The sequence below is a fragment of the Drosophila hydei genome, unplaced genomic scaffold, assembly GCF_003285905.1.
Source record: "Drosophila hydei strain 15085-1641.00,03,60 unplaced genomic scaffold, DhydRS2 tig00008114-arrow-pilon, whole genome shotgun sequence".
NCBI classification, from domain to species: Eukaryota; Metazoa; Arthropoda; class Insecta; order Diptera; family Drosophilidae; genus Drosophila; species Drosophila hydei.
This window is the reverse complement of record NW_022045827.1, coordinates 7,040,590-7,068,234: the sequence shown is the minus strand read 5'-3', so window position 1 is coordinate 7,068,234 and position 27,645 is coordinate 7,040,590. Positions and strand designations below refer to the sequence as shown.

At 40.5% G+C, this 27,645-nt stretch overlaps 3 protein-coding genes across 10 annotated transcripts; all 3 read left to right on the top strand.

Annotated features, from left to right (window-relative positions):
- The first annotated feature begins 3,128 nt into the window (after positions 1 to 3,128).
- LOC111601165 (mitochondrial import inner membrane translocase subunit Tim17-B) lies at positions 3,129 to 4,124 on the top strand. The gene has a single exon (XM_023317643.2). The coding sequence runs from the start codon at positions 3,330 to 3,332 to the stop codon at positions 3,861 to 3,863; it is 534 nt and encodes a 177-aa protein (XP_023173411.1). The 5' UTR covers positions 3,129 to 3,329; the 3' UTR covers positions 3,864 to 4,124.
- Positions 4,125 to 20,600: 16,476 nt separating this feature from the next.
- Positions 20,601 to 25,678, top strand: LOC111601134 (serine palmitoyltransferase 2). The gene is made up of 4 exons (XM_023317601.2): positions 20,601 to 20,988; positions 23,662 to 24,780; positions 24,846 to 25,108; positions 25,168 to 25,678. Exons 1-4 carry the CDS (start codon positions 20,731 to 20,733, stop codon positions 25,382 to 25,384), a joined length of 1,857 nt encoding a protein of 618 aa, XP_023173369.1. The 5' UTR covers positions 20,601 to 20,730; the 3' UTR covers positions 25,385 to 25,678.
- A 569-nt stretch (positions 25,679 to 26,247) lies between these two features.
- On the top strand, positions 26,248 to 27,361 carry LOC111601193. 8 transcript variants are annotated; one of them, XM_023317674.1, is made up of 6 exons: positions 26,248 to 26,452; positions 26,581 to 26,731; positions 26,787 to 26,881; positions 26,939 to 27,077; positions 27,125 to 27,232; positions 27,335 to 27,361. In XM_023317674.1, the coding sequence occupies exons 1-5, from the start codon at positions 26,384 to 26,386 to the stop codon at positions 27,202 to 27,204; spliced, it is 534 nt and encodes a 177-aa protein (XP_023173442.1). In that variant the 5' UTR covers positions 26,248 to 26,383; the 3' UTR covers positions 27,205 to 27,232; positions 27,335 to 27,361. The 8 variants fall into 8 exon arrangements, 7 of the variants coding, with proteins under 7 accessions (XP_023173442.1, XP_023173441.1, XP_023173444.1 ...); XR_002751527.1 differs by having other exon boundaries at positions 26,249 to 26,452; positions 27,129 to 27,232; XM_023317676.1 differs by having other exon boundaries at positions 26,249 to 26,452; positions 27,133 to 27,232.
- The last annotated feature ends 284 nt before the right edge of the window (positions 27,362 to 27,645 follow it).

The following is a 27,645-nucleotide window of genomic DNA, read 5'->3' as shown; positions in this document are numbered from 1 at the left end:
ACGGCACAAGGATTGCATCTGCGTTGTCGCTCGGGCAGGCAGCACAAATCAGTTTCTGTCAACCGGGTCGAGTCGGATGCTGATGCTGATGCCGATGTAGATGCTCGGCTAATGCTGTTGAGGGTGTTGGCTGGCGCGTTGGTGGCTTGGCATTGACAGCTGCTCCTTTGGCGCGTCTCGTCAGCGTCTTGGCCAGGGATTTCTTCCTTTTTTTGGCAAGACGTGCATCTGTTTGCACAGCCAACAGCTAGACTGAGAGAGAGAGAGAGGAAGAGAGCGAGGCTGAACTCGGACGTTGACTTGCATCTGCAGACGCACAATGGGCACACCGAGTATAATTCAAGCAAAAAGGAACAAAGCATCAGGATCGTCATCAAAATAATCACAGCCAGAGCAGGGGAGCGTCATTGCCTTGCTGCTACGAGCATGTGACAAACAATAGTGCACCACCGCCACCACCATCCTCATCATCATCAGCAGCATCAGCTTCGGCAGTCGCCAGCGCCTGCGCTTCCTTGCGAGGTTTTTGGCGGCATGCCGCCATCATCCACGAAGGCATCCTTAACGTGGTACCTGAGCCAGAGCCCTTTGTTGTGCCCGGGCTGCCTTTTGATTTTGCATTTGTTGAATTTCATACAACATAAGCCCCCGCTAGGCAAATGCAACCGCAATTGTTTGGCTCGGCTCGCGTTTTTTTTCCTTTTGGCATGTGCACAAAGGTAGGTAAATGAGTTTCGTTCCGATTTGCTCTTGTTCTTGTTATGCAGATGCACACAAATTGCATAACAGCAGCTGCCCCATCGGCATTTGCAAAATATTTTTGCAGGTGGCTTCAGCGCGAAGAATAAAATTTTGAGATATAAAAAATATATATTTAAATCAATTTAAATTTATTTCCGTGTCGCTTAGAGTAATTAAAGGCTGCAACAGAGATCAAATCTAAGCGTTCTCATGAAAAAACCAACTTAATTCGTGGGAAAAACCACCGAAACCCAAATAAAATCCTTCGTAGAAATTGCCAATCCTTTGAATTGTTAACATAATGTGCCCACATTAACAAACTGGACATTTACAAAAACCAAAAAGAAAACATGAAAATGCTGGATTTCGAGAGAAAATTATAATAATACAACAATGAGCCCAGTTGACAAACTCGCGTATTTACAATTACAAATTACACAAGTTTATCGAGCATTAGTTGCCTGACAAATGATCAACGCCTGCGCTGGGATGGGTCGAATAATCAATACAAACGCGTTAAAGTGAGAACAATCAATCCAGCGCGTTCTAACGATTTACATGTCAACTTGACAGACAAACAGATGGACAAGCCTCTGAGACAATGGTCAGGAATTTGGAGACTGGCGCTACATATACACACATATATATATATATATATGTAGATAGTTAATGTGCTGGCGCAGCGTGTGTGTCCAGGTGTCCCTGCATGCATTTCACTTTCATTTGTCAGTGGCGTTTGACACCTTGTCGTACAGCCATTGCAAGTTGAGATACCCATCTAAAGGGTAGACTGGGCCATGCCTAGCCGCATTGTGACTGGCTCTCAGTGCTGTGCAAACACAGTTGTGTCGGCTTTCAAAGTTTCCCTTCAACTGCTCCTGCTCCTCTGCTTTGTGAGCAATCCACAAAATTTCGATTATGCTCGCGTGATAATTATGCATGGCAACTTATGGGGCAATCGCATCACAAGCTTCTGGACTGCCGATGACAATCGGTTTCATTGTTTCCGTTTCCCACCACTCGGTTCTGTATAAATTGCGTCTTTGGAAATGGGTCTGGCCTTCTTGTATACCTTTGGCAGCCCCACAGAACCCCCTCGTCCCCTCGTCTACGTCGACAACCGGATCAGCCAGCCCAGACAGTCAGCTGCATGGCAGACCGTGCGGCTGGCAGTAAATTTGATGGTTTAACTACACTCGACAGTTCTGCTATTTAACCTTTTGTGCAACGCTTATCGAAGCTCTAACGAAACCTTTCCGCATAGATCCCCCTGCCGCTAGCCATAAACGATTGCCCCACGTGCGTTTTGTTGACTCGAGTCTGGCCCTGTTTGTCGTGAATCTGTGTATATGTTAATTCATGCCAAGTGTTCCGATAATAAATAAGCGAGTCCATTTCTCAAAACCGACCTCACTATTGAGGGTAAAGCTGATCACCGTTCATAATATTATGATAAGGTTCACATAGTCTTTAAATCACAACATCAAGTATTACTCAAGAGCGAAATGCTGCAGCTTGAGTCAGTAGTTGTTGAAAGGAGACTTTTAATGCATTAGTTGAAGATTGTTTTGAGTTGTACAAGTTTAAATCATAGGGAAATAATGAAAGATTTTTTAAGTAGCAGTAAAATTGTGTTTATTAGATAGGAAGTTGTATGACATTAATGCTTTGTTATGATTTTAGCCATGAGGTGCTATGTGCAACACTAGTTTTTACTACCTCATTTGCTATCTCTATTTACATCAAGCCGAGACACGTCGTCCACCAAAAATTGACTTCACTTTTCTGAAGGATATTTGACACAAAATTTTAACAATTTGCAAGCGTTGCTCTGGTGTTAGCCTAGTCTTATAAAATGTCAAGCCAAACTTAATAAATAGCCACTATCAGCTGTGAAAAAGCTTATCAAATAAAGCAATGTTGCCTACGCAATGTTAAGAAACACATTTTATATTATAATATATGATAATATATTTAAATATATTTTAAGAATGAGAATCTTAAAAATATAATTTATACTTATCAAAGACTTTATTCTATTAAAAATAACTTTTAAAATAACTTGAGGTTCACATATAGCGTATATAAAATATATATATATTAATATAAGAGAAACGCTTCTTTTCAGAGTTAATTGGCTTAATAATCTATGTGTTTCCCATATATGTAAACGGTCTAGACTATAGACCGAACTCTAACAAACTATATTGATCATCTTATATTTGGAACATAGTTCTTCTAAGATTTTAGATACACTAAAACCTGCTCAATAATCATAGAATGCAACATTGTCATAAAATGTTTCATTCTTTTTGTTCTTAAATAGACTTCATTGAGAAAAAAATCAGTTAAAGATTTTCTATATATATGGTTGTGGACTGATGTATCTAGTTATTAGTTCTCAGTTGGGCAGGCTTGGAAGTTTTTCTCATTTATTTAGTCTTTAGCATTTAATTTACATGCACGTCCTGCTTTGAAGCCCCTCAAAATCATTAAACACATAAAACAAAAGAAAATTCATATAAATTCAATTTCACGTTGGAAAGTTTGATCGAGCGGATTATAGACGAAGTTTAGGCTATCTGAACATGGAGGAATATTCTCGTGAACCCTGCCCCTATCGCATCGTGGATGACTCTGGCGGTGCGTTTGCCATGGGCTCGATTGGTGGTGGCATCTTTCAAGCGCTAAAAGGATTCAGAAACGCTCCGCAGGGACTCAGCCGTCGCCTAGTGGGCAGCATGATAGCTGTGAAATCTCGCTCGCCTGTGATAGCTGGCAACTTTGCTGCCTGGGGAGGTATGTTCAGCACCATTGACTGCACCTTGGTGCACTTTAGGCAGAAGGAGGATCCGTGGAACTCAATAATCAGCGGAGCGGCCACAGGTGGCATTTTGGCGGCACGTAATGGTCTCGCCTCCATGGCAGGTAGTGCCATCATTGGCGGCATTCTGCTCTCATTAATTGAGGGCGTTGGCATCCTCCTGACTCGAATCTCCGCAGAACAATTTCGAAATCCAGCGCCACCTATTGAACCGCAAGATGCCGGTGTTAACATTTTGGAACCGGACTCACCTAAAGCATTTGGTTTTGGCACCCGAACACAGAATGTTAATTCCTAAATTAAATTTGTTGACAGTTATAAACCTTGGACCTTTATCCGATATATGCGATCGAATCGTATCAAAATTATTTTTAACCCTTAAGCCCATTTGGTTAACGTATGGTACATGATGATATGAACATCAGACGTAAATTATATTTACTAGAGACTATATTGATTGAGATAGTTAATTCTAGACTTCGACTATAAGAGATTTCAAGGTGCTCTTAAAAATCGAACGAAAAGCCGCAATTAAACAGAAACCTTAAGATCTCTGTAAATTAGATAAGTTATCTTCAATTTTACTATCAATTGATGCCGCTGAAGTATCTTTCATTTGACTCGACAGCTTCTCAAGAGGTCCTTTTAGTATGCAAACGCCTAGTCAATTCAACAGGTAGTTAACTGGACACACGCGCACACACTTGCCACGCGTCAGCAGCAACAGGCTGTATTGGCAACTGTTTACCTGTTGCTGCTGCTGCTGTCGCCGTGTTTACCTGTCGCTCTGCATGCGAGTCTAAGGGCATGCGCCTGCGCCGGCGCATAGAGTCAAGTGTCGCTCATTGGCTGGCCGGTGCTGGTGATGGTGGTGGGTGTGGCATTTGCCTTTACAACCTGTGCACTCGAAATGACCACAGTTGAGCTAGCTGATGCTGCGTGAGCTGCTAATAGTGATCGGCGGCCCAGCGGCTACTGTCTTCAGTCGCCGTTGTGGCTCGGCTCAGCCTCGTTTGACGCCTCAGGTACTATGCGAGTCACAGTTTTCCCAGGGGCTGTGCAAAAAACCAATAGCAAGGATTTCCCTCACACATGGACAACGGTGGGAAAAAGTCGCCTTTGCCCAGCCCAGTTATAAAATCGCTCTTTATTATAATGTTGCTAATATCGAGAGGCAGCGACGCCAGGAATTACCACATGGAAATTTTTTGAATAGCCAGCAGACAGCTTGGTGCCCGCCGACTGTGGGAAGATCCTATAGCACGAACCAGCGAACCAACGGCGCAACATATGCAACTGTGACTCGTGTGTTTTTCTTCTTTTCTCCAGTTTCTTTTTTTGCGCATTTCGTTCTCATTTTCTATCCAAGCGCCGGTGTTCGCGTAATGTGTGAAATTTGTGTTCCTTGAGAAATCCCTTGGCCATGGTACACGCCTGGAACCGGCGCTACGGGAAAAGCACAAAGCGAGAATCTACCGTTGAAATTCACATTATCATGTGGCACAACAACAGATCGCACCTACATGCTTGTCACATTGGTACGTGCTCAACTTGGCCTGGCATAGGACGAGTCCATGTTCATATATGTGCCACGTTCTACGTCCTGTGCCATGTGGCGTTGCGCTTGTTTTCCCAATTATCTGAGCATACGCTGGCCAAAAAGGTAGAGGCGCTAGAATTTGTTTACCAAGGCCCTGCCGGAGTTTACATTTGTTGGAAATTCACATTTCATCAGCCATGGGAACCAGCCTGAGAAGTCGAAGGTAGAACAGCAAACAAAAAAAAAACAAGTCTATTCAATGCGTATACTAACTAGAGACATATCTCAAATTTAGCTATATACTTTTGTATTTCATAAAAATTCTCTCTCTAATCGATTTGAAGCTCACTTTATAAACTGAAAGCCAACAAGAAATTTTTATAATGCAAATCATTCAGTATCTTAACGAAAACGATGTTTCATTTGGGTAGCATCTAAAGTCTAGAAGATGGCAAAAAAATATTATTAAAGTTGACTGAAAGATATAGATAAATAGAAATACTAGAATACTAAAAATGATAACTGAAAAACTAAGCTTTGTTAGACAATAGCCAGGCAAATGCGCAAGATGAACAGAGATGCTTCCAGCTTTATCTTTACACAATAAACATGCATTTAGATTCAACTAGAATTTATCAAGTATAGATCCAGAAGAGGTACACATTACACTGTCGGCTCAATTCTCACACCTATGCCAACGCCTGGTGAGGCAGGGCAGAGCAGGGCAGGGCAGGACGTCAGGGCAGGCACAGAGTGCATAAGTACACATGTTGGACATATGCCATGGGCTGGCCAACAACATTATGTGGAAGATGCTGGAACGGCAACTAGAAATGGGATTGGTAATGGGTTTGGACTGAGTCTCTCTCCGTGTGAAATGGAATTGATTTTTTGCATGCTGCGCCCGCATGGCGCTAAATGCTAGCCATTTGGCATGGACAAAAGGCTTGGGAATTGTTTTTGCTTGTTTTACTTAGAGATTTGGCTGAGCGATTGCCGAGCTGCGTTGGTCTGTGGATGGGCGAGCCCGCAGCCAGCCTTGGCACATGTCAATGTCAAACATTGAACCGCATTCGAATCGAACGATGCGCATTAAAGGAATTTCGCCGACTTGATGGCACCTTTCGATGTGGCTTGCATTAGAATTGTGTTTGCATTTTGTACGCATTTCGTATGCTCGAGTTTCGGCGCCAAATATCTCATGCATATATGACACACATTTCGAATAGCTCCAGAGTTCTGAGCTGCGAGTTCGGGCTTTTAGAGTTCTGAGATGTGGGAGATCTGCAAGCGGAATGCATTGATTACGCGTATTCGAGTATTGTGTATTTGGGCATTTAGAATATCTTAAAAGCTTAGCGCATAAATTAACCGACTTCTATCCAGCAGTCGGTCAGTGGAAGTTCAAGGTGCTGTAGCCTGATCCGATCTCTGCTATGCTGTGCTGCTCGCTATGGCGACTACTGTACTACACAATGCCTCCCCACAGCACGAGCTGGCCCTGAAATAGCGCTCGGTGCAATGCACCCTATATTGGAGCCATACCGAGCGCTGGCCAGTGGTCAGCCAGGGAGTAGTATTCGCATTGCAATAGTTTTGCGGCGCAATGACTTTTTGTGACAAAATACTCGTCCGCATGGCGACTTCTAATTTGCATCTGATCTGATCGCATCGATAATCGTTTCTCAATTTTCGACTGCCGCTTCATATGCATGCAATGTGCCATCCAAAAGCTAATTTGCGTTTTTTTGGCTGATGAAACCAATGAAATCATGTATCTTTCACTCTGTCACTCTCAGCCCCGCTCTCTCTCTCTCTTTTAGTCTTCTTAGTTAAAGATTGAAGCGAGCTTACTTTGACCTTAGCCCAGTATTACAGCCATCATTTGTGGGGCAGTTCCATTGAACTCATCAATATAACATTATTTTTACTCGACATCAAGAAAATGTAAATACCACGCAGTCAGCTTCAGGTGTGTTCGGCTGCATAACCAAACGATTTCTTGGAAATTGCGACGTTTCCAATGCCAAAGCATTGTCTGGGGACTTTCCTCGCTAAATGAAAGTGAAGCTCTTTCAATTTGGAATAACCCACAAAGGCATCCAAAGTAAATTGACGCAGGCATATAATTACTATACGTACCCTAAGCTGAAATTTAGCCTTGATATGAAAGCTTGAACTTCTTGAGGGGCTTGTGATGCTTTACCAGCAGAGTGAACGACACTGTCTGATACCACATTGGCTAGGAAATATTTCATAGATATCTACTTTAACTGAGAGTATTTTTAATATGATCATAAGAATTTCGAAGCATAATATAACACTAGAAAATCAGCTAAGAAAGTCTCTGCTTATTCGGAGACTTTCGACTGGAATATATAATAGTATCAATAAATTACAGACTTTCGAAGTTGGTTAAGAGCTTAGGTAAATAGTAAAGTAAATTATGGTTCGTGCTTATTCTGCAATAATAATAATTATTCTGTATAATAATAATAATATAAAATGAAAAAATAATACAATAAATATAATAATATGTAGAATACACAGAGAAAAAATGATTAAAGTCAAATGTCTTCAATTTTATGAATTCCTTGAACTCTAGTCTAGCCAGCATAAAAATCAAATCTGATATCATAAAAATGAATTAAAAGCATTCCATATACTCACTTTACAATCTTCCTGACAACTCACCTTACATTTTATATATTCTATAGCCCTAACACTGCCTTGACTAGCCAAAAGTTGAATAACCGATTTCAATCACAAGTTGAAAGTCGCAATTTATCTTGGCAGTTGCACTTTCCTAAATATATTTGCCGAAGACAATCCGTTGATGCCTGCCCATTGCTCATCAGGCAGCACTTTGTCTCTAGTCACAATGGAGGCAACAATCTAAAGTCGCGCCATGAACCTGATACTGTCTGTGTGAATCCGTTACAAACTCGTGAACCGCCAAGAGACACAGACGCAGCTACTGCACTGAAAGGAGAAAGGGCTAGAGAGCGAGGGGGAGGGGGGAGGGGGCGAGACGGGCAGGGCGAACAGTTGAGAGTTGAGGAGAAAAGTTCGTGACATGGCATCAACAGTTTGTCATTAAACATTTCGACAATAATTTGCTTTGTGCTCGTATTTATATGCACACTTAAGTGTATTTGTATTTCATTTTTTATTCGCATTTTCTACGCCGACTTCCCGAATTGTAACCGTAGACAGTGGCCAGAGTCGAGGAGTCGGTTGAAATTGTTATGGCAGGTAATTTACATAAAAATAAGTGGAATACGAAGAGCCGGAGCAGCACTACTTACAATTCTGATTAGCCAGAGAGACCTGTCTATTGTAGTGCTAGCAATGGAAAAACCTCGCCACGAAAGGCGCCTTTTGTTGTACGTAAATACACTGTGACTTTTTGGCTTTTGTCTGTCATAGTTTTTTTTTTGTGGAGCAGCTGCTCAGACTTCCTAAAGGTATTAAAAATATTAAATGGGAAAAAATAAAAAAGCGGGAAAAATTGAATATTTAGCTACTTGTTGCCGTATCAATTGTTATGCATATGAGCTTTGCTCAGGTTGCGTATACGCCATGTGTGCTGTGCCCATAACATGTGTGAACTCTAGACAGATAGACAGACAGGCAACCCTTAGCCTGAGCTCTAGTCTGTAGACAATAGAGGTGGCTGCTGGTGCTGCTGATACGAACACTCTGTCCGTCAGTTAGTCTGTTAGGCTAGCAGTCGGGCCCTGACCCGCTTAGTTAGCGTTATCTGCATCGTTCAGAGTCTGCGCCAATAAAACAAATTAAAGTCAACAATTGACGGCAGTTAGGACCTGAAGCTACTCGCCTTGAATTGACTGTTCGATTGAGTCTCGCTCTATCCCTCTGTCTCTCTCTCTGTCTGTCTGATATTCATGCTTTAACTTGAACTGCGCCTGAACGCCATCGTCTTATCAGCAACTGCATCGATTCGACAGTGGGTGCCGGGTCTGCAATTTGGCAATAATATTTTTCTAGCTGCAATTGTTTGCTTGTGCTTGAAACATTCGGATTTGCATTCGCGTTTTGCTCTGCCTGACAGTGAATAATTTGCCATTTGAGTTCAGTTGAGTTTCGCTTAGCGTTCGCGTTTGGGTTCGCTCTGCTGCGTTGATTTTGGCCATTTAATTCGCTTTAATGACTTTGAAAAGCGCAAATCAAAACGCTTCCAGCCCTTGCCCCATTCAAACAAAGAACAGCAGCTGCGTTAGCAACAAATTGCAAGTGATTCAAGTTACCTCAAGATTAGTTAATGGGCGTTCAAGTTGTTAGAGAAACTATATTTTAACTGATTTTACAAATGCATTATGATAAAGAGCTGCAAGAGTTGTTATATATATGACGTGTTATATATGTATAGATATATAATTATATACATTTTGTTTATTATAACACTTAACTTCTTAATATATTTTATACACATTTAACTAACAACTTAGTCTTAAGATATGTTTGTTAATTTTATTTGATTTTTAGTTAGGAAATTTTTATATGACTTTTAAATTCCATTTATATTCAAATTAAATTTAATTATATTTTTTCTGTTTATTTTAATTTAAATTATCTATTTTTATTTTAATGTAATTTTATATCTTTATTTTTATTATATTTTAGTTTTTTATTTTTGTTTTATTTTTTATTTGTCTATCAATATTAATACTCATTTCTGTTTTATTCTTTATTATTTTAATATGCATATATTTTATTATTTAATTTCATGGACTTTTGTCTTTCAAGAAGGTTTTAAAAATGTATATATGTATGTAGATACCCATATTTATGCACAATTGTTACTTATGTTAAATGAATTCACCATAAATGTCGTAATGCATACATAGTCCAGAGGAGAAAGTAACTTTAGTCAGCCTCTACTCTTGATTGCAAGTTGCTATAGAACATATAAAACCCTAACGCAAACATGCTCGAGTGCACAGGCTTCACTTTCTTGTTTCTGCTCTTTGTTTCTGTATGCAAATGTTTCATACTTAAAATATGTGGCTAATTTGTTTACATTATGTTGAAGTCATATCCAAAATCTATTATTCAGTTTAGGGCTACCATTACTATGTTTTCTAATGGGGCAAATCAAAAAGTCATTGTTCGTTATCTTAAAAGGCATTATCAATCTTAACCAATATTTATGAAGCATATTACACATTACACCTAACTGCTATTTAAGAAATCAAAACAATGAAAAGCACTTGACATATCTGAAGTGGGCACTTCATGCCGCCTACTGTACTGATAGCGCCGTGGCTTGACTCAACTGTCAATATTTATGCCGCTATATACACACACTCGCACACACACACACTCAGTGTGATACACACATGCGTCTAACTCGTCAGCTCGTATGCTTTCTTATCAAAAATGTATAAAGAAATTTCCATCGATCGACTTTAGTGTGTATCCATATACGAGCGGGTGGCACCTCCGTTAACACACATTCAACTGGGATGCGGGAGTGTGTATGTGTGTGTGTGTGCGTGCCATTTGGGATACGCAGGCATCGAGCTACACACGCTTTATGTTTGCCTGTAACTTTTGGCATTCTTATCATTTCCCAAGAGAGGCGTGTGAAAATCGATGTCAGTGGAAAAAACAGCAAAACGAGCCAGATGCAAATGCTGGAGCAGCAGTTAGCAGCTGGCGCAACAGTTGCGTTTAGAAAACTTATCTGGCGGCAGCAGCAGCAGCAGCAGCAGCTCAAAACTGATAGTTGATGCCAGCAGAGCGAGAGAGAGAGAAGGAGAGCGCGTACAGCAGCTGTATCTATTCGGTATTCCCGGAGCAGCTGCCTGCTCTGCTCTGCGCCTCTGTTTGTCGCCTGTCGCGAACCGCAAGTTTGTCGCTCCGTTGTATGCGTGAATTGTGGGCGTGTTTTTTTGGCTGCGACAAGTGGGGGATGCTGCTGCTGCAACACACAGCACACAGCCAACAGAACCAACTGAGCTTAGTACGCGTGACGCTGCTCGTTGCTTTGGTTGCCTGTTCAACTAAAATGCGTGTAGCTGTGATAATGTGCGGCCCGGGCTAGTTGTGTGCGTGCCAGTGCGAGTTGTGACTAACATCCCCAGAACTCAACACACTCACACACACTGTCACAGAGAGAACGGGGGGCTGCTGCGTTTGCTGCACGCCCAATACATTTGAGAAGTAAAATCTACGCCATGTCGCGCACTTGAGCCAAAATCTCTCTCAATTTATAAATGAAATATAATATATAAATGGAAAAAACATCTCGCCATAGATGTCAAATCCTAAAAATGTTGCTTTGAGCCAGCAACAACAACAGGCGCTGGAAAATGGGATTATCCTGGCGAACTGCTGCTCCGCAGCAGCCGAAGCTCAAGTGAGCCCAACTCCAAAAATCCACCACTCTCGACGGGTAAGAGGCGGTGCCGGCGGCCGCTGATGACCGATGCGTCGGGCGTGGCGCTGACGGCGACGCCGCGTTGCACGCACACATTCGAAAATGTTGAATTTTGGCGCCTTCGTCGACCAGGCGAGCAGCAAATGCCAGCAGCCGGCGGTGAGAGTCAAATGCGTTTCAGCTGTTGCCATGACAGCCAGCAGCACTTACTCTCTTTCACACTCTCGCTCGCACTCTCTCTCGCTCTCTCTACCCTTATTTTTGGCATGTTGCTCTCGGTGTGTGTATCCATTAACTGGTTTGTGTCCTTGCCACGTTTTTGGCTCAAGGACTCAGCAGCCGCTGCTCGTGCCAAATTTTTTTTGTAACTGGCGCATATCCTGACCTCGTTTCTCTCTACCACTCGCTCTCCTTTTCTATATTACGTGCGTCTGGTTTGGTATGTATTTTTGTGCTCAGCTGGCAATTGAATTTTGCTGGAATGTTGCCGCCGGAAGTGGCACTTGTCACGCGCCGCTGTTCGCCTGTGACGCAGGATGCTTTTTGCGTTTGATTTCAGGGACAAATATAATGATTGATGGAAACGGTTGCTATGGCAAAAATGCTCTTAACATTGCGCGTAATAGAGTGTGGACTAACAGGAACGTATGCCATGCAACAGCTGAGCGCGAAAGGAAAAGGGAGCATCAGGCAGAGCATGGGGCACTTGCGTCATAGCTCTGCAGAAGGAGGGAGCATCGGAATCTAAATTGAGAAACAGCTGACGAAGCTAAGCAATATTCACTTTCGATACAGAAAAAGAAGGGTAAGTTATGTCTTGCCTAAAGGCGTGAGAGCTATTGATATGGAGATGTACTGATTGATCAGATGTTGAACTATAATATAGTATAATGTATACAAATATACATAACTGAAACTTCAGTCACAACAATTTAATAATTTATTACCTGGATTCCTTAAGAGAAAGAACAGATTAGAAAGCAATACTTTCTATATTAGAAACAAATTTCAGGTTCTAGTCTACCTCATAATTTAACCACAATTAGTCTTCCTTTGCCCTAAATTTGTCTTTACCTTTATGCCACAGTTAATTTCTAAAATTTATTCTATATCAATCAATAAATTTTAAAACTAAAATATCTCTAAATTCATCTAGTCATAGCGTAACCGTAAGGGCAGCCGCTGGCGTCAGCTCGTTTGCGTGTTTTAGACAAAAATTCGATTGAATTGTCAGGCGAGCAGCAAACGCGACAAGGCGAGAGCAAGTGAAAATTTCAGTGCGTGCTTTTAGGGGCGCAAATGTTAGCGCTTAACAGTTGGCTGTTAACTAACAGTCGCTGCAACTGTTAGTGTCTGTTAAGGCCAATCTGCTTGCTGTAAATAACTTTGTAGTCGGTAAATGCTGCCAGATTTGGGTTAGACTTGACTTTTTGGTTTCGTGGAAGTCTAAAGAGTGGGATAGAAAGCGAGAGAAAAATATCAAATATTATATTCTATGTGAATATGGCAGGAACTGTATATGGGCAGGCAGTCGAATTTAGCATCCTCTTTTATTGGATATATATATATATATAAATATATATATATATATGTATATATATATATAAATATATATATATATATGTATATATATATATATATATATATATAAGAATATATATATATAAGAATTGTTTTAATGAGACATAGAACTGAACAATTACTTATTTATTTTTGTAAAATTATGTGCAGATTTAATTTATTTAATATTTATTTTATTTATTTTTATATCTCAAAGGGAAATATATTTTAGACTAAAATATTATTAAGTATTACAATAATAACTTACCACAACAATTGCAGTCTCTCACTGAAGTTGCAAATTATGTGTAATCAATAAAAAATGGAAATTCCATTAAGATTGGGACAGCCTCCTTGGCCTCCCCTTTTCACCTGTGCGAATGGCTTGAAGAGCTATGAAAAATGCTTTTAATAAAAATGAAAATGTTTAGTCAGCTTCGCTCATTGATAGCATTGCATTAAAAATATGAAATTAGACGTTAAATTTGGCAAAGGCAAAGGTCAAAGGTGAAGTCAGCCACTGGCCAAGCAGCCGGCCAAATGGTGCAGCGGCCGCCTGCCACAGCACAGCCGCCAACATGTGGCAAGCAAACGAGCTTTTGCTGCCGTTGTTGTTGCTGCTGTTGTTGTTATTGCTGTTGCCTTAGCTGCTTTGTTGTTGGGTGGGTGGGCGCATTGGTCCACTCCTCCGCTCCTAGACGATTGCTGCACGTTTTGCTCATTTTACTAACGTGATAATAAAGTGCAAATAATATGCCTCAGTTGCAGTTGCAGTTGCAGTTGCAGCCAAAGACAACAATTGTTGCTGCAACTGATCAATGCGCTGCGATAGCTACACGAGCTGCGGCTGTGGCTGAGGCTGCGCAATCGATGCAACAGCAACAGCAACAGGGAATTATCGCTGATGGAAATGCACCTGACGCTTGATTTGTTGCTGCAGTTGTTGCACGACTCTCTGGCTGGCTAGTGTAACTGTAGCTGGGGCGTTGGTTCGATGTTCTAACGCACACTTGGCCTAAAAATGTGATTGCAATGGCAATAGCAGCGAGCCAGGGCAAGTCTCACCGGCCGCTGGCATTTGAGCGCAACACAATTCGCAGCCTCGTTATGTGCCAATTACTTGGCAAAACAATTTTTACCTTTAGCCTCAAGTTCAAATTTGAAAATCAAAAAAATCAGGCAGCCGAGTCTCAGGTCTCCGGTCTCCGGTCTCCGGTCTCTGGTCTCTGGTCTCGGGTAATTGGTCTGCCTGTGCAGGTTTTCCCATGGGTAACCTGTTGCGACCGACTTCCACTTGAGCCCCACGGCCATAACAACGGTAATCACTCACTCAAACAGCAGATGCCATCTCACTCCACCTCTCTCTTTCTCTCTCTCTTCTGCCCATTTGTGGCATCTGTGGCAAGGTGTTAGAGCTGTTCGCATAGGGACACGAACTTCAAATCAAAGCCAAGTTAAGTGCTAGTTGCGGTTGGCTTTTTTGGCGATTACCAAACGCCGCACCAAGCCACCAAACCACCAAACCACCTTCAAGTGTTAGAAAAAGGGTCCATGTCTTTGGGCGATTTGCATGTGCCAAACTTTGGTATGCAGCCAAATTATAGAGATAGATAGAGCGAGAGAGAGAACCGACCTGAGTCCATATAAATATACTTCACTCAGAGCGCTCTGCTGCTGTATAGCCTTGGCAGCCTAGCTACCATGGGTCAAACGAGCTGCTCCTACTCGCTGCCCCCATCAAACTAGACAACTTAATTGAGCCCCAACAGCATGTGGAATGTGTGTTTATGCTGTGGACTCTAAGTGGATTGTAATACAAATATTATTTTGATATTATTTCTCTTCGAGTATGAAAGAATTAGGTAAAATCTATTGTTAACATTAATAATTACAACATAATTAATAATCATTTAAATGATTTCTTTTTATACTCGTTCATGGAGTGAAAAGAGGTATATTGGGCTTGTTGTATGTCCTTAATATTTGAAATATAGTTTAGTCTTATAAAGTCTTATAAATTGAGAATGATATCTATATCTGCTGCCAAGTAAAAGCTATTATTTATTTTATTATTAAAATTTATTATTATTATTATTATAGATTAATTATTTATGCGTCAAATGCGTTAGCTAAGCACTTTACTTTGGAAGATATACTTAATACTATGTTGCTTTGGTATAAACATATATAATATACACATATGTGTTCCTATTGATCAGTTTTCATTATAATTCGATGTTTACCTACAATTTCTAGTCGCTTCGCTTCATTCAATCTGTCTGAATGGCCTCAATAGTCATCCCACTCTCACTCTGCAATGGCTATATTTGCCTCTCTCTCACGCAGGGAAAATTAGAGGGTAGAAGGCAGAGCTGAATCAACAGAGCTATGAACGAGTATTATGCAGTCGTGCTCAGCCAACATTAACGTTCTTCCCTGTGTAATACGATTCCATTCATGTAAAGAGTTCGTTTTACGATTTCATAGAATCAAAGATCAGCGCTGCCCCAAGTCCCCCAACCGCCCCTCCACAGTGCATACAAATGCATTTGGAGTCGAGTCGACTCTTGACTTTTTAGATGGCTGCCGCCCACAAATTAGCTGGCCAATAAAATTGGCAATTAGCTAAACATTTGTACGCACTGCAAATGTTTTGTTGAAGCTGTTGCTGCCGCTGTTGATGGCCAAAACGTGAGCGAGGCGTGAGCCATAAATACGATTGCAAATGGCAGCAATTAACGCCGAGCTGCGAATTCGATCCCGCAACCGATCTGAAGACTGAAATACTTTTAGCCCAGCTTCGCTGGACTCCTTGCTTTGACCATCACCACGCCTCCTGCCGCTGCCGCTGCCCCTGCCCCCAACACATGTGCAGTTCAGCGCCCGTTTTCATAAACATAAAAAGCCAATTTCAATAACATTTTTTTCCTGCACCCAACTGCAACATGAGGCGCAACGGCAGCAGTCAGCAATATGTTGTTGGCAACAGTTGCAACAAATTTGTTGATGCCTCTCGATTGCTGTTGTTGCTGTGCTCTGAGCTAGAATATCGTTTATTGAAACATTAATTGCCCTTGTGGAAATCACTTTCGAATAGTTCAACAACATTTCAGGCAGCAGCAGCAGCAGCAGCTGCGGTTGTTGTTGTTGCTGCTGCTGCTGCTATTCGCATTTGCATTTTCTCCCTCTCGTGTTGCTGAGACACTTGTTTAAGTTTTTTATTTGTTTTTGCTGTTGCTTTCGTTGGGGTCGTCGCCTATTTGCTTAGTTTTTGCTTCCTTTTGCCATTGCGATAATTGAAATTTGATGTTTTCTTCGTATGCCTAGGTGAGGGTGTGCTCAGGGTGTATATATATGGGTGTGTGTGTAATTTGTGATCTTAAGCGAATTTTAAGTGACTTACGAAATTTATAACTTGTTAAACAACAGACAAAAGAAAGGGAAAATAATTAAGAAAAAACTGCCAAGGTCTATGTTTTAATTTAACATAATTAGCTAAAAGGACGAAAATATATAAATGTTGAAAGAGAATTAAACGGATATTTTTCTATCTCTAATACTGTTATTAAATAATAACACAACTTGCCTTTAAAATAAAAATAAATCGAACATTTCACCAATACTTATATAATCTCTTTTCATATATGACATCTATAAGGCATGTTTAGAGGTTTTTGGCAAACTTTTATTTCTGTGTACAGCTGTGTTCAGCAAAATAGTAGTGCGACTCAGTAATAAATGTTGGAAAACAAAACTTAGTAGTAAACACAATACAAACAACAATACAATGGGGAAAAATATCTTTTTAAGTGGTTTAAATTTTATAGATGAGCAGTACTATTTTTATGAACACCTCTGTAACCCATAGAACAACAAACTTTTAATACAACTAAAACTAGTAATATGATTCTAATAGTCACTATATACAACCATTTTGAGAACATAAGAAGTATATTTATTGTTAAGCTTCTTAAGGCTCTACAAGAGATGATTGATATTTATTCAATTAATTATTTTCAAATAAAAAAAGAAAGCATTTCTCACTTAATCAACTTTCAAGAAATGTATGTTAAAACTAACTAAAACGCTATTACATAATTATAATAAAAGATAGTTATTTTAATTATTAAATTAAAAAACTTGATTATTATTAATCAATTAGCCTTAATCGAGATCATCAAGATCTGCAACTGCACAAAAAGTATTTTTTATTTTTTTAAACAAGCTTGAATGGATTGTTTCCACTAAGTTTGAGGGGATGGGCCTTATTCATTAATGACACATTGAATAGTTGATAATTGTTTATGCGCTCATTGGGCTGCTACAGTTCACAGCTTAATCACATGTTCTACAGCAGTTGCAACACCTACGGCGAGATCTGACTTCAGCCACACAAAACGATTGACAGCCAAAGCTGTCAACGCATTTGAAAATCAGTTGACTGAGTGCCAGGCCACGCCCCATTGTGATGTGTTGCTGTTGTTGTCGTTGCCGGTGGCAATGGCGAACGACACTTGGCCCCCAGCCACGGCTCGCATAATGAAAATGTCAACTACGCTGCCAGCCAGGCGCAAAGTCCACTTGGAGAGTCAGGCGAGTCGCCGCCATTCAGGCAAATAAATAAGGCTAAAATAAGTGCAGGCGGGCAACCACTATTAGATACACTACCACTTATATTCTTATAATCCTAATAATGATAAAGTAAGTAAAAATAATAATAATTAATAATAATCATATATGATACCACTAATGTTAATACTAATACAAATATGATACTAATACCACCACCACTACCAATACCAATACTAATAATAACACATATCTCCTTTACCAGTATATATGTACGTAGAGTTTCACTCATCTGTTGCAAAGTAAATGATAAAATTGATGTACTTCATGCTCAAGTGCATAGATAAAGGCACAGAAGTTCAGTTGCGCTGCAGCAGCAGTAAATGTAACGCAAATATCACGCGTGATTCATCGGCGACAACAACAGCAACAATAGCTGCAAGAAAAAAGAAACACCCACACACACATATGCAAATGCTGCTGCAGTTGTTGTTGCTGTTGCCGTTAGACGAAGCTCATTTCAGCGAGTTTTATGCTTGTTAGAGCAACGCCCGCGTCGGCTTCAAATTGGGTGGAGATTGCAGAAGGAGAGAGAGAGAGCGAAAGAGCGAGGAGTAGAGACAACAACTGTAAAGTCTGCGCCTTTCTTATTTATTAAGCGCACAAAGTCGTAATTATGCAAAGCGACAAAAGTTTATGGGCCAAACTATTGTTGCTGCTGCTGATGGGTTGTTGGCATTTGTTGTTGTTGTTGTTGTTACCGTTGTTGTTGCGACACAGTGCGACACTTTTAATGCCTGTGTTGCTTACACAATTTGGCAAAATTTTAATTGCCAAAATGGAAAACAAATCGAATGTACTTGAACCGTGGGCAAACGATGTAATCGATAACAAAAGAAAAAAAATAAAAATAAAACGGATAAAAATTGCTGCAACAAACACAAATTTTGGCATTCAATTCCATTGACAATAAGTTGCAATAAGTCGCTGATTTTGTCGTTTGGTGTCTGTCGATAAGCCAGATTCAGAATCTTTGCCAGCTATTGGCTAACACGAAGCGCAGCTTGCATTTAACAGTGGGGTATAACAGCTATGTTAAGCTGTTAGTTTAGCATCTGCTGAAGCAACTATAAGCTGGAACTGGAACTATTGAAAGGAGCACAAAATACATTGTCTGCTGTTGGAATTCATATGGCAGCGCAAGGCGCACATAGGCTAAAAATAATATATAACGGAGCTTTGGTCGCACTTGAAGCCCGTCATAGAGAGAGAGAGAGAGATGGAGAAAAGCAGAGAGTGGACAAAAGTAACGTAACTGCAAGTAGAGAGCGTGGGTCCTATGCAGCGGCCAGGCAGAGCGTTTGCTGAGTTAAAGCAAAGGTCAAAAAATAGAGCATATCAAATTCGAGTTGAGCTTCAGTTGTTGGCTGGCTTTTCAGGGTGCCGCCACGCTCTGCACTCTGCAAGCGCAGCTCAACGTGACCCGGTTTCTGGGCGCAAGGCAGCAAAGGGCTAGGGCTAGACAGTGGCAGCAGCAGTTACAGCAGCAGCAGCAACAATTTGGCAATCATTTGCATATCGTTGCAATGATCGTTGCGAGTTCGGAAGGGAACGTGTTGGCATTTTGCATATGCGGCCTACGATAAAGAAGCGCAAATCGAAACTTCAACTTAATTACAATTGAATTGCATGTGGAATGGATTGTTGTTGTTTGTTTTCACTTCGATGACGTCTTCAGTAGCTGTTGGTGCTGTTGTCTTTATCTTGTTTACTTTAACAAATTCGACGCATAATGTTGAGTTCAATGTTTTTTTCCCCCGAAAACTATTTTTCGTCTACAAAATCCTTGAAATGAGTCAATAGTCTCTATCATCCAAAGCTCAACTCATTTACAAATTGCTCAAATTCTTCCGCGAAACATAAGAAAAAAAGAGTTTCGTTTTCTTTGCTTTGAATTCTTCTTGGGGATCTGTCAGACGCGTCTTATTATTCCGTTAGGCTATAGGCCTATTGCCCAAGTCAACGCACTTTGCGGGGGCCTCATGAATTTTACTACAATTGCCGCTTTACGCACTTTTTCGTCTTTTTACGTATTTAATCGAAATTCAATTCGATTCATTAAAGTTTTGCTCACTTTTTATGGAAATTTATTCATGTGAGGAATTTTTTAAATAGTTCAAATTGAATTTACATTTCTTCAGGTAACATAAAAGGTGAGCAATTTTGAAATATTCTACTCATCTGCCATTTCCGAAAACGATCTATTTTCAAGAGTTGTTCGGAATCTCAGAAAACTCTACTTAATGCATTTACACTGCTTACATTTAGGACTTAACCGTACTGCTTGCAATGAAGACCTCATAAAAACTGCTTGCAAAAAATCGCGGCGAATTGAGCTATAGAACTGCTTGTAACAACTGCTTTGTGTGTTATACATTTTAAATGAAACACTGCTTACAGTAAATAATTGATAACGAAATTGATTGATTTAATCGCACAAATAATGTATACATGCAAAAAATATTTAATTCAAAATTGATATTTTACAACTTACAATATACATATTTGAATATATAACGGTTTTTATACAAACAAAGTTGCCAATCAAAAGTTAGCGTGTTGCCAACTGCACTTGTGTAGTGTTTCGTGTTAGTTCCAGTTCCATAAATTCAGTTCCACATTAACATAAGCAAAGCAGAGTCATAACATACGATACTTATACACTTATTTCATTTATTCTTTACTAAAAGCTTATTTAATAATCACTATAAATGTCTGCTGTCTTTTTTTCTTTTACTTAATTATTATTATATTTAGAATTAAATGAATTTTGCTTGTTTGCTAGCACAAGTTCGATAGCTAATAGCCGTTGCTTACATGTCAGCACGAAAATTCGATATCAGCTGAGCGAAACTCACCACACGCCCTTACATATCTAACAGAGTGTGGGGACTCTCACTATTTGCTGCAAACCCTCAATCACCGTAAAATACTTTTAGTTCGAACGCGCTGGTTGACAGTTTTGGGGCCAACGAAATTCGATTTGTCGGTGTTAATAATACTGCCATTTAAATTCGCTTATTAGCCACAATGGGCAACGTGGACGATGACGGCGCTACCTTTCAGCAGAACTATGTAAAGTGCAGCAACGGCACTGCAAAGGCTTCCACTCCAATTAGCAATGGACACATTCCCAACCACTCGGTTGAACAGTGGAGAGATGAGCAGCAGGAGGAGCAGCACAATGACCAGGAGCAGGAGCTGCAGCTGCTGCTGAACAAACAGCTTAAATTCTCTGCACCGGCCTACACCGAAATCCGCACACGGACTGGAGGCCTAAAACTCAAGGTGAGCTGGCCGAAAAACCAAAAAAAAAATTGAAAACAAGCGGGCGAGGCAAATTTCGAATGTTTTTTTCACGCTTTTGCTTCAGTTTCTGCTTCTTGTTCTCCTCGTGCCGGCGCTTCATTGATTTTGCCTGCAAGTGTGTGTGTGCAAGAGAGTAAACCTATGAATAAGCGGGCGCGTGTACGAAGAGAGCAACGCGCCAAAAAAAAAAAACAAGAGTAATCCATACGTACGTGTGAGAATGTATGAGTGTGTGAGTGAGTTGCCTTAGTCAGCTGGTGCTACGGGGAAATGTTGGGAAATGAGTGCAGCTGGCGCCACTTACACTGGCGCTATTTGTGGGTCAATTTCCAGCTGTTCGCCGTATTTTATCCCGACGCGAATGCACTGCGAAATGCAGTGTTTTCGCTCTCTCTCCCTCACTCTCTCTCTCCTTCGTTATCTTTTGACTTTTCTTCGCCGCGTTTGTTTTGGGCGGCGCAAATGTTTGCGCTGGTTGCCCTGACAACAAGAGGACACGTGTCCTGGCCCTATCGCCACCTCTGACCTGTTTGTTTATGACCCCCGCACCCAACTCAATTCGTTTAGACAGCTTGGCCTGTGGTTTTGGACAATCGTCATTCCACCTTCTTATCAGCTAACACTCATTCAGCACACAAGAATTTTACGTAAAGCTTTCCAATAAAATGCGCTCAGTCGCACTGCCATTGGCTGTTGTGGGGTGATTCACAGTTAGTCCGATCGGAATCAATGTTTTTTTGTTGTGTTTTTTTTTTTGTTGATAAAGTTCTTAGTTCATTATGAGCTCATTTAAAGAGAAAGCACAGAAAATTAGTTCTGCAGGTATTTTTTTGTTTGTGATATTCAAATATTTATTTAATAATAGCAAAAGTTAAATATATACACATAATGTTTATATTTATGTATAAAATATCGAATTTCTTTTCAACTGCTTGTTCGGAATGTTTTAATACAAATCGATTGGCTGAATTTTGAATTTATTTACAATTGTTCAAAGATTTCCCAAGAAAAATATATGTCAACTAAAGCTCAATTCGTAAATCAGTAAATAAATAATTAAAAATATATATTTACTTGATAAATAAACAGAACCATTTAGATCACATTGCGCTCCAGTGTCATGCCTTCAACTTAAACTTTGTTGTGTAGTGTATTTTGCCGTAATCAGATAGTTGCAATGTTTTTTAGTTGTAGTCCAGCTTTACAAGCGGCTAATAATAGTAAATACTTATTTATGTGGCCTGAAGTGCACGTGGACTTAATGTGCCCATATAGTACTGGTACATGCGGTATTTAGGTATATATATATATAGTATGTAACTAATTCACGATCCGTCGCTTAAAAATTGCAGTTGCGTGTCCAATTTCTCGCATAAGAGGAAAATTTTGCAAACAAGCCAAATGATCATAAACACGACATATTGTCGCCGTCTACGATTTATTGTTATACAATTGTGTTATATATCTGATTATATGAATGCATATGTATATATATGTGGAGAACACTGTTTAATGAGATGTGCTTCAGAGATGAGGCGAGCCGGTCTTCGACAATTGACGAATATCTGGTCGTAGGCTATCAAATAACTTCACGCAGTGCGCTGGTTGTGTGCCGTGTTGCGTAATGCTCCACTTAGTTATACCTACACGTACACAAATACAGATGTACTGTAATGTTAGAGTATTTTTACGGCTTCGGAATGACTTTGCTGCACAATGAGGGCGAGCGAACGAGTGGCCGAGGGGCCATGCTGAACGCAGTTTTTCTTCTTCTTTTATTCTGGTAGTTAAATGTTAATTGGCTGATTGACGACACGACAACGACAACGACGACGACGAAGAGTGCTTAAGTGGGGAGTGCCTGACTAGCAGATAAGCTAAAGAGAAACTATTCGAATGGGACTTTGTGAATGGGTGCAAAGACTGAAAGCCAGCTGGATAAGTGCTAACTTTGGCTATGATTTATGAGCTACACATAGTCTCTGTATTATATTATATTAATTATTTAATAATATAGAGGAAATGGAAAGTGTTATCTAACTGAAGATACGATAAACTCGAGCTGCGACAAATCTTATATTAAATTTGATTTTATCTTATCTTTTTTCTAGTGCTGAGCAGATAAACATAACGAAGCTCTCTCCTGAGCGCATATGCTGAAGTCATCATACCCTTTGCACCCATATGCATTGCGCGCAGGGTATAGAAATGAAGGTGTCTCAAATGAGCGTCCGATGAAATGATTTTTGAGCTGCAGGTCATGCCTTGATTGCCGAAAGGTCACTCAACTAGCTAATAGACCTTAAACATATTTCAGCTGAATGCATGATGATTCGTAGTATGTTTATCTAGAGACTTGCGGGCTGAAATTTCGCTAAGATAACAATTTGCAATTCACGAATCAAACAATTCAGATTAGGATTGTTAAAGATCTCGGTTTCACTCTCTGCTAAACATATAGTTCAGCCATTGAAAAGTGCTAATTAATCAGCTCACCGGCTGGGTTAATTACTGTCAAACACCTGTTCTCTGCCGGCTGTGATAACGCCCTGTCGATAGGCGAAATTCCAGCCGTATTAGTGAAGACATGTTATTTAATCAATTATGCATAGTCGCCCGTCTAATCTCTCTATCTAATCTATATCCACGCAGGGCGTCAACGAAGGCAGCTATCACCCGGAAAAGCAGGCGGAGGCCAATGGCTATGTTAGCCAGACGGGCAGCAAATGCGATAAGTTCAAGCCGAGTCGGGCGGACGGCGTGCTGTCGGCGGAGCAGGAGCACTACCAGAAGACGTCCTTTGAGGATGTGCCTCTGCACACGGCCTGCCTGACCTATCTGGGATTCTATCTGCTCATGATACTGGGCTACATCAACCAGCTGCTGTTCGTACCCAAGGTGGCCACGGAGAAGGGCCGCGAGGGCTATGTGACCCTCTACGATGCTTTCGAGAGCTTCTACTCTCGCTATGTTTACCGTCGTGTGCGCGACTGCTGGAATCGACCCATTTGCAGTGTGCCGGGTGACGAGCTGGTGCTGAAGGATCGCGTCACGGACGACTACGGTTGGAGCTTTAGATTTACGGGCACCGAGACGCGCTGCCTCAATTTGGGCTCATATAATTACCTGGGCTTTGCTGCCGCCACCGGCACCTGTGCGGATGAATCAGAGCAGCGTGCGCGCCAGAAGGGGCTTGCCTACTGCAGTCCCCGATCTGAGCTGGGCAACACGCAGCTGCACATTGATCTGGAGCGGCTGACAGCCCGCTACCTTGGCGTCGAGGATGCCATAGTCTTTGGCATGGGCTTCGCTACGAACGCCCTCAATTTGCCATCGCTTCTGGGTCCGAACTGTTTGGTTGTGAGCGATGAGAAGAATCACGCCTCCATCATTCTCGGTCTGCGTTTGTCGGGCGCTACGACACGTGTGTTCAAGCACAACAATATGCGCGATCTGGAGCGTGTGCTACGCAACGGCATCTGCTATGGCAACCCGAAGAACGGTGGCAAGCCCTGGAATAAGATAATGATTCTTGTGGAAGGCATCTTCAGCATGGAAGGCTCCATTGTTCGCCTGCCCGAGATAATTGCCCTAAAGAAGAAGTACAAGGCGTATCTGTATCTCGACGAGGCGCACAGCATTGGATCCATGGGTCCAACTGGTCGTGGTGTGGTCGAGTACTTCGGAGCCGATCCCAATGATGTAGACATTCTAATGGGCACCTTTACCAAGAGCTTTGGCAGCGCCGGCGGCTACATAGCGGGCTCCAAGGTAAACGTACTTAATGGCTTCTACTTGACACATCATTCACCTTGTCTTCTCTTCGCTTCGCACAGAAACTGATTGACTTCTTGCGCACAAACAGTCACGCTCACTGCTATGCCAGCTCCATCTCGCCGCCTATTGTGCAACAGATCTATACCTCGATGAGCATTATAATGGGCGAGGACAACACAGACACGGGCCGCAACAAAGTGCAGCAGCTGGCCAGGAACACGCGTTACTTCCGCAGGCGTTTGGCCCAAATGGGCGTCATTACCTATGGCCACGAGGACTCGCCGGTGGTGCCCATGCTGGTCTATCTCTTCTCCAAGATTGGGTAGGCAACTTTCATGTTATTAAGTCGTAAATATTTTATATATCCTATTCTATGCTTAGCGCTGTCATTCGCACGCTGACCACGCGTCATATCGCCGTTGTGGGCGCTGGTTTTCCGGCCACACCCATTATGGAGGGTCGCATACGATTCTGTCTGTCGGCCGCGCACACTAAAGAACAGCTGGACTATGCGCTTGACGTCATCGACGATGTCAGCGAGAATTTGGGCCTAAAGTATTCACGCAAGTCACGTGATCCCCAACCGATTGAGTACTAAGCTCGAAAGAAATGCACGTATACGTATACGTAATATCCGCACACACACACACACATAGCACTTTAAGCTGAAAGTTGTCCTCAGTTGTGTGACCCAACACAAGTCGAGCTTAGGGCGACAGTCGTTCATAATGATATGATGAAGCTCTATATACATAAATATAGTCGTCATGTTGCTGTGGCTTTATTTTTGACTAATCCCCAAGGGACTCTGCCTAAACTAATACTAAAGAAATGAAATGAAACAACACAACAGCAACATGCATAGCTTTATAATAATAATACTAATAATAATACTAATAATACAACAATTTTATAAATAATTTGTATTTAGCATTTAAATCTTCTGCGTAGTTGTTATTGTATTTTGTAAACTTTCGGACGTCTCCAGCTGCTGCACATACGTATACATATATATATTTATATATATAAATATTCTTGTTATAAGGAAATCAGAAATGTATTACGATCATCAGGTTTTTTCGGCTATACACAATAGTCTAAGCTAGGCAGATCTAATTATACATTTATACAATATAAATTATGCCCAGATATAACATTACCTCGCTTCTAAAGTTTTCAATGCTAAGTCCAACAAAATGTGAAGAAACAAATAAATGAAAGTAAAAAAAGTACAGATTTAAACGCGTAACAGTTCCAGATATATAAGCATTAAGCTTCTACGTAATTGTATGTAAACACGTTATTTTTCTAATAAAAATAAATATAATGAAATAAAAAGAACTGTATATAAACAACTATATTGAATCGTCAGAGTTCCCGACTATTGTGGGTTATATTCAAGCAATTCTTGACAGATTGTTTTCATTGATTGTAGTCCAAATATTCTATGGGTTAAAACATTTATTATTTAGTAATCATTGACTTTTTGGGAATGTTTTGAATAATTTAGTTTTTGTGTTAATTTTAATGATTGTCTTACGTATAAACACGAACGTAGAGAAGAATATTCCGATAGAATCAACCAAAAACGTGACAAATGGAAACAGGGCTCAAAGCAGGTGACCCTACTCTCTGTATGCCAACTTTCGCAAGCATTGCAATTCATGTAAGTAAAGCAGTACACAAAGCAGTGGAATGTATATTTAAAAGCAGTTCACATTAGTTACTGCACAATCGTTGACTAGTGAAGATTACACTTAAACATACCATATAATAATGTATCGTTTATTCTAGTCAGCTGCGCAAAACGGTTTCGGCAGGATGAAAATGTTTTATTTACACAACTTTCTTTTCATATTTGGCCTACGTTTTGGTTGTCGACTAATAGGATTTGTAGAGATTGCTCTATATGGCTACGGATTCTATTATTTGATAAACACATATGGTAATATATTGAAATTGTGCTATATCCGATGCTAATTTAAAAGGCATTTTCTTAGGCTTCTCCGAAATGCTAGAGTCTATGGTTATCATAACTTTGGGCACTTCCTGTCTCCTGACCATTCTAATGATGATTTCCACGCTCCAGGACCATGTGAGTTCAAAGTTGTTGAAAATCATAAGCTATCTCTGTTTAATCTTACACATCTAGGAATCATCGGGTATTATTTTCACGTATCTAATGTGGGGCATCTTTTCAACAATATTCTTGAGTATTTTCTTTATGATCCTAATCAAAACAAAAGTAATATCCATAGCTCTATTTTTCGGAATCTTCCTCGGCACATTAAGTGAGTAGAATTTTGGTAATACTTTACTATGTTGCTTATTTCAACAGTTAGCAAGTGTTATGCCATGCTGGTGGTATTATCCTTCCTTCACATGATAGTAAGTTCCGATAGTGAAGATTCAGCTTAACGAATGCCACGGAAATTACGAGAAAAAAGTAATGAAATTTGTTTTAAGTATGAAGTAACTAGTGCTCCTTGTAGTCAGTCAATTCAACCAAATATATTTTTATATAAGTTTTATATGTGTATTTTTTTAGCTTGTGCGTGTATCTAATTGGACGTAAATTGGAATATAAGCAAAGGTCTGTGGACTCATTTGGATTTCGTTTAATAAAATTCATTTTATTTTATATATTTTTAAATAAATGATAAAGTTGCATTTTCTGTGTTAAAGTTCAAGTACGTCGTAAGTGTAAGTGTATAAGACGGCAGTACACAAAGCAGTTGTGTTTAGCAACTTACAGCAAGCAGTTCAAAGTTTGCAGAGCCCATCAAAAGAGCGCGCGCTTTTCAAAATAAATTATTAATTGAATTTAAATTTATATTAAAAAATCATAAAATATAATTA

Excerpts from the sequence above, each read along its gene's own strand:
- LOC111601193 (XM_023317674.1), top strand. The coding sequence starts at position 26,384 with ATGGAAACAGGGCTCAAAGCAGGTGACCCTACTCTCTGTATGCCAACT. Across the intron at positions 26,453-26,580 it reads TCGCAAGCATTGCAATTCAT|TCAGCTGCGCAAAACGGTTT; the intron begins GTAAGTAAAGCA and ends CGTTTATTCTAG. Across the intron at positions 27,078-27,124 it reads AATCTTCCTCGGCACATTAA|TTAGCAAGTGTTATGCCATG; the intron begins GTGAGTAGAATT and ends TTATTTCAACAG.
- LOC111601165 (XM_023317643.2), top strand. The coding sequence starts at position 3,330 with ATGGAGGAATATTCTCGTGAACCCTGCCCCTATCGCATCGTGGATGAC.
- LOC111601134 (XM_023317601.2), top strand. The coding sequence starts at position 20,731 with ATGGGCAACGTGGACGATGACGGCGCTACCTTTCAGCAGAACTATGTA. Across the intron at positions 20,989-23,661 it reads CTGGAGGCCTAAAACTCAAG|GGCGTCAACGAAGGCAGCTA; the intron begins GTGAGCTGGCCG and ends ATATCCACGCAG. Across the intron at positions 24,781-24,845 it reads GCTACATAGCGGGCTCCAAG|AAACTGATTGACTTCTTGCG; the intron begins GTAAACGTACTT and ends CGCTTCGCACAG.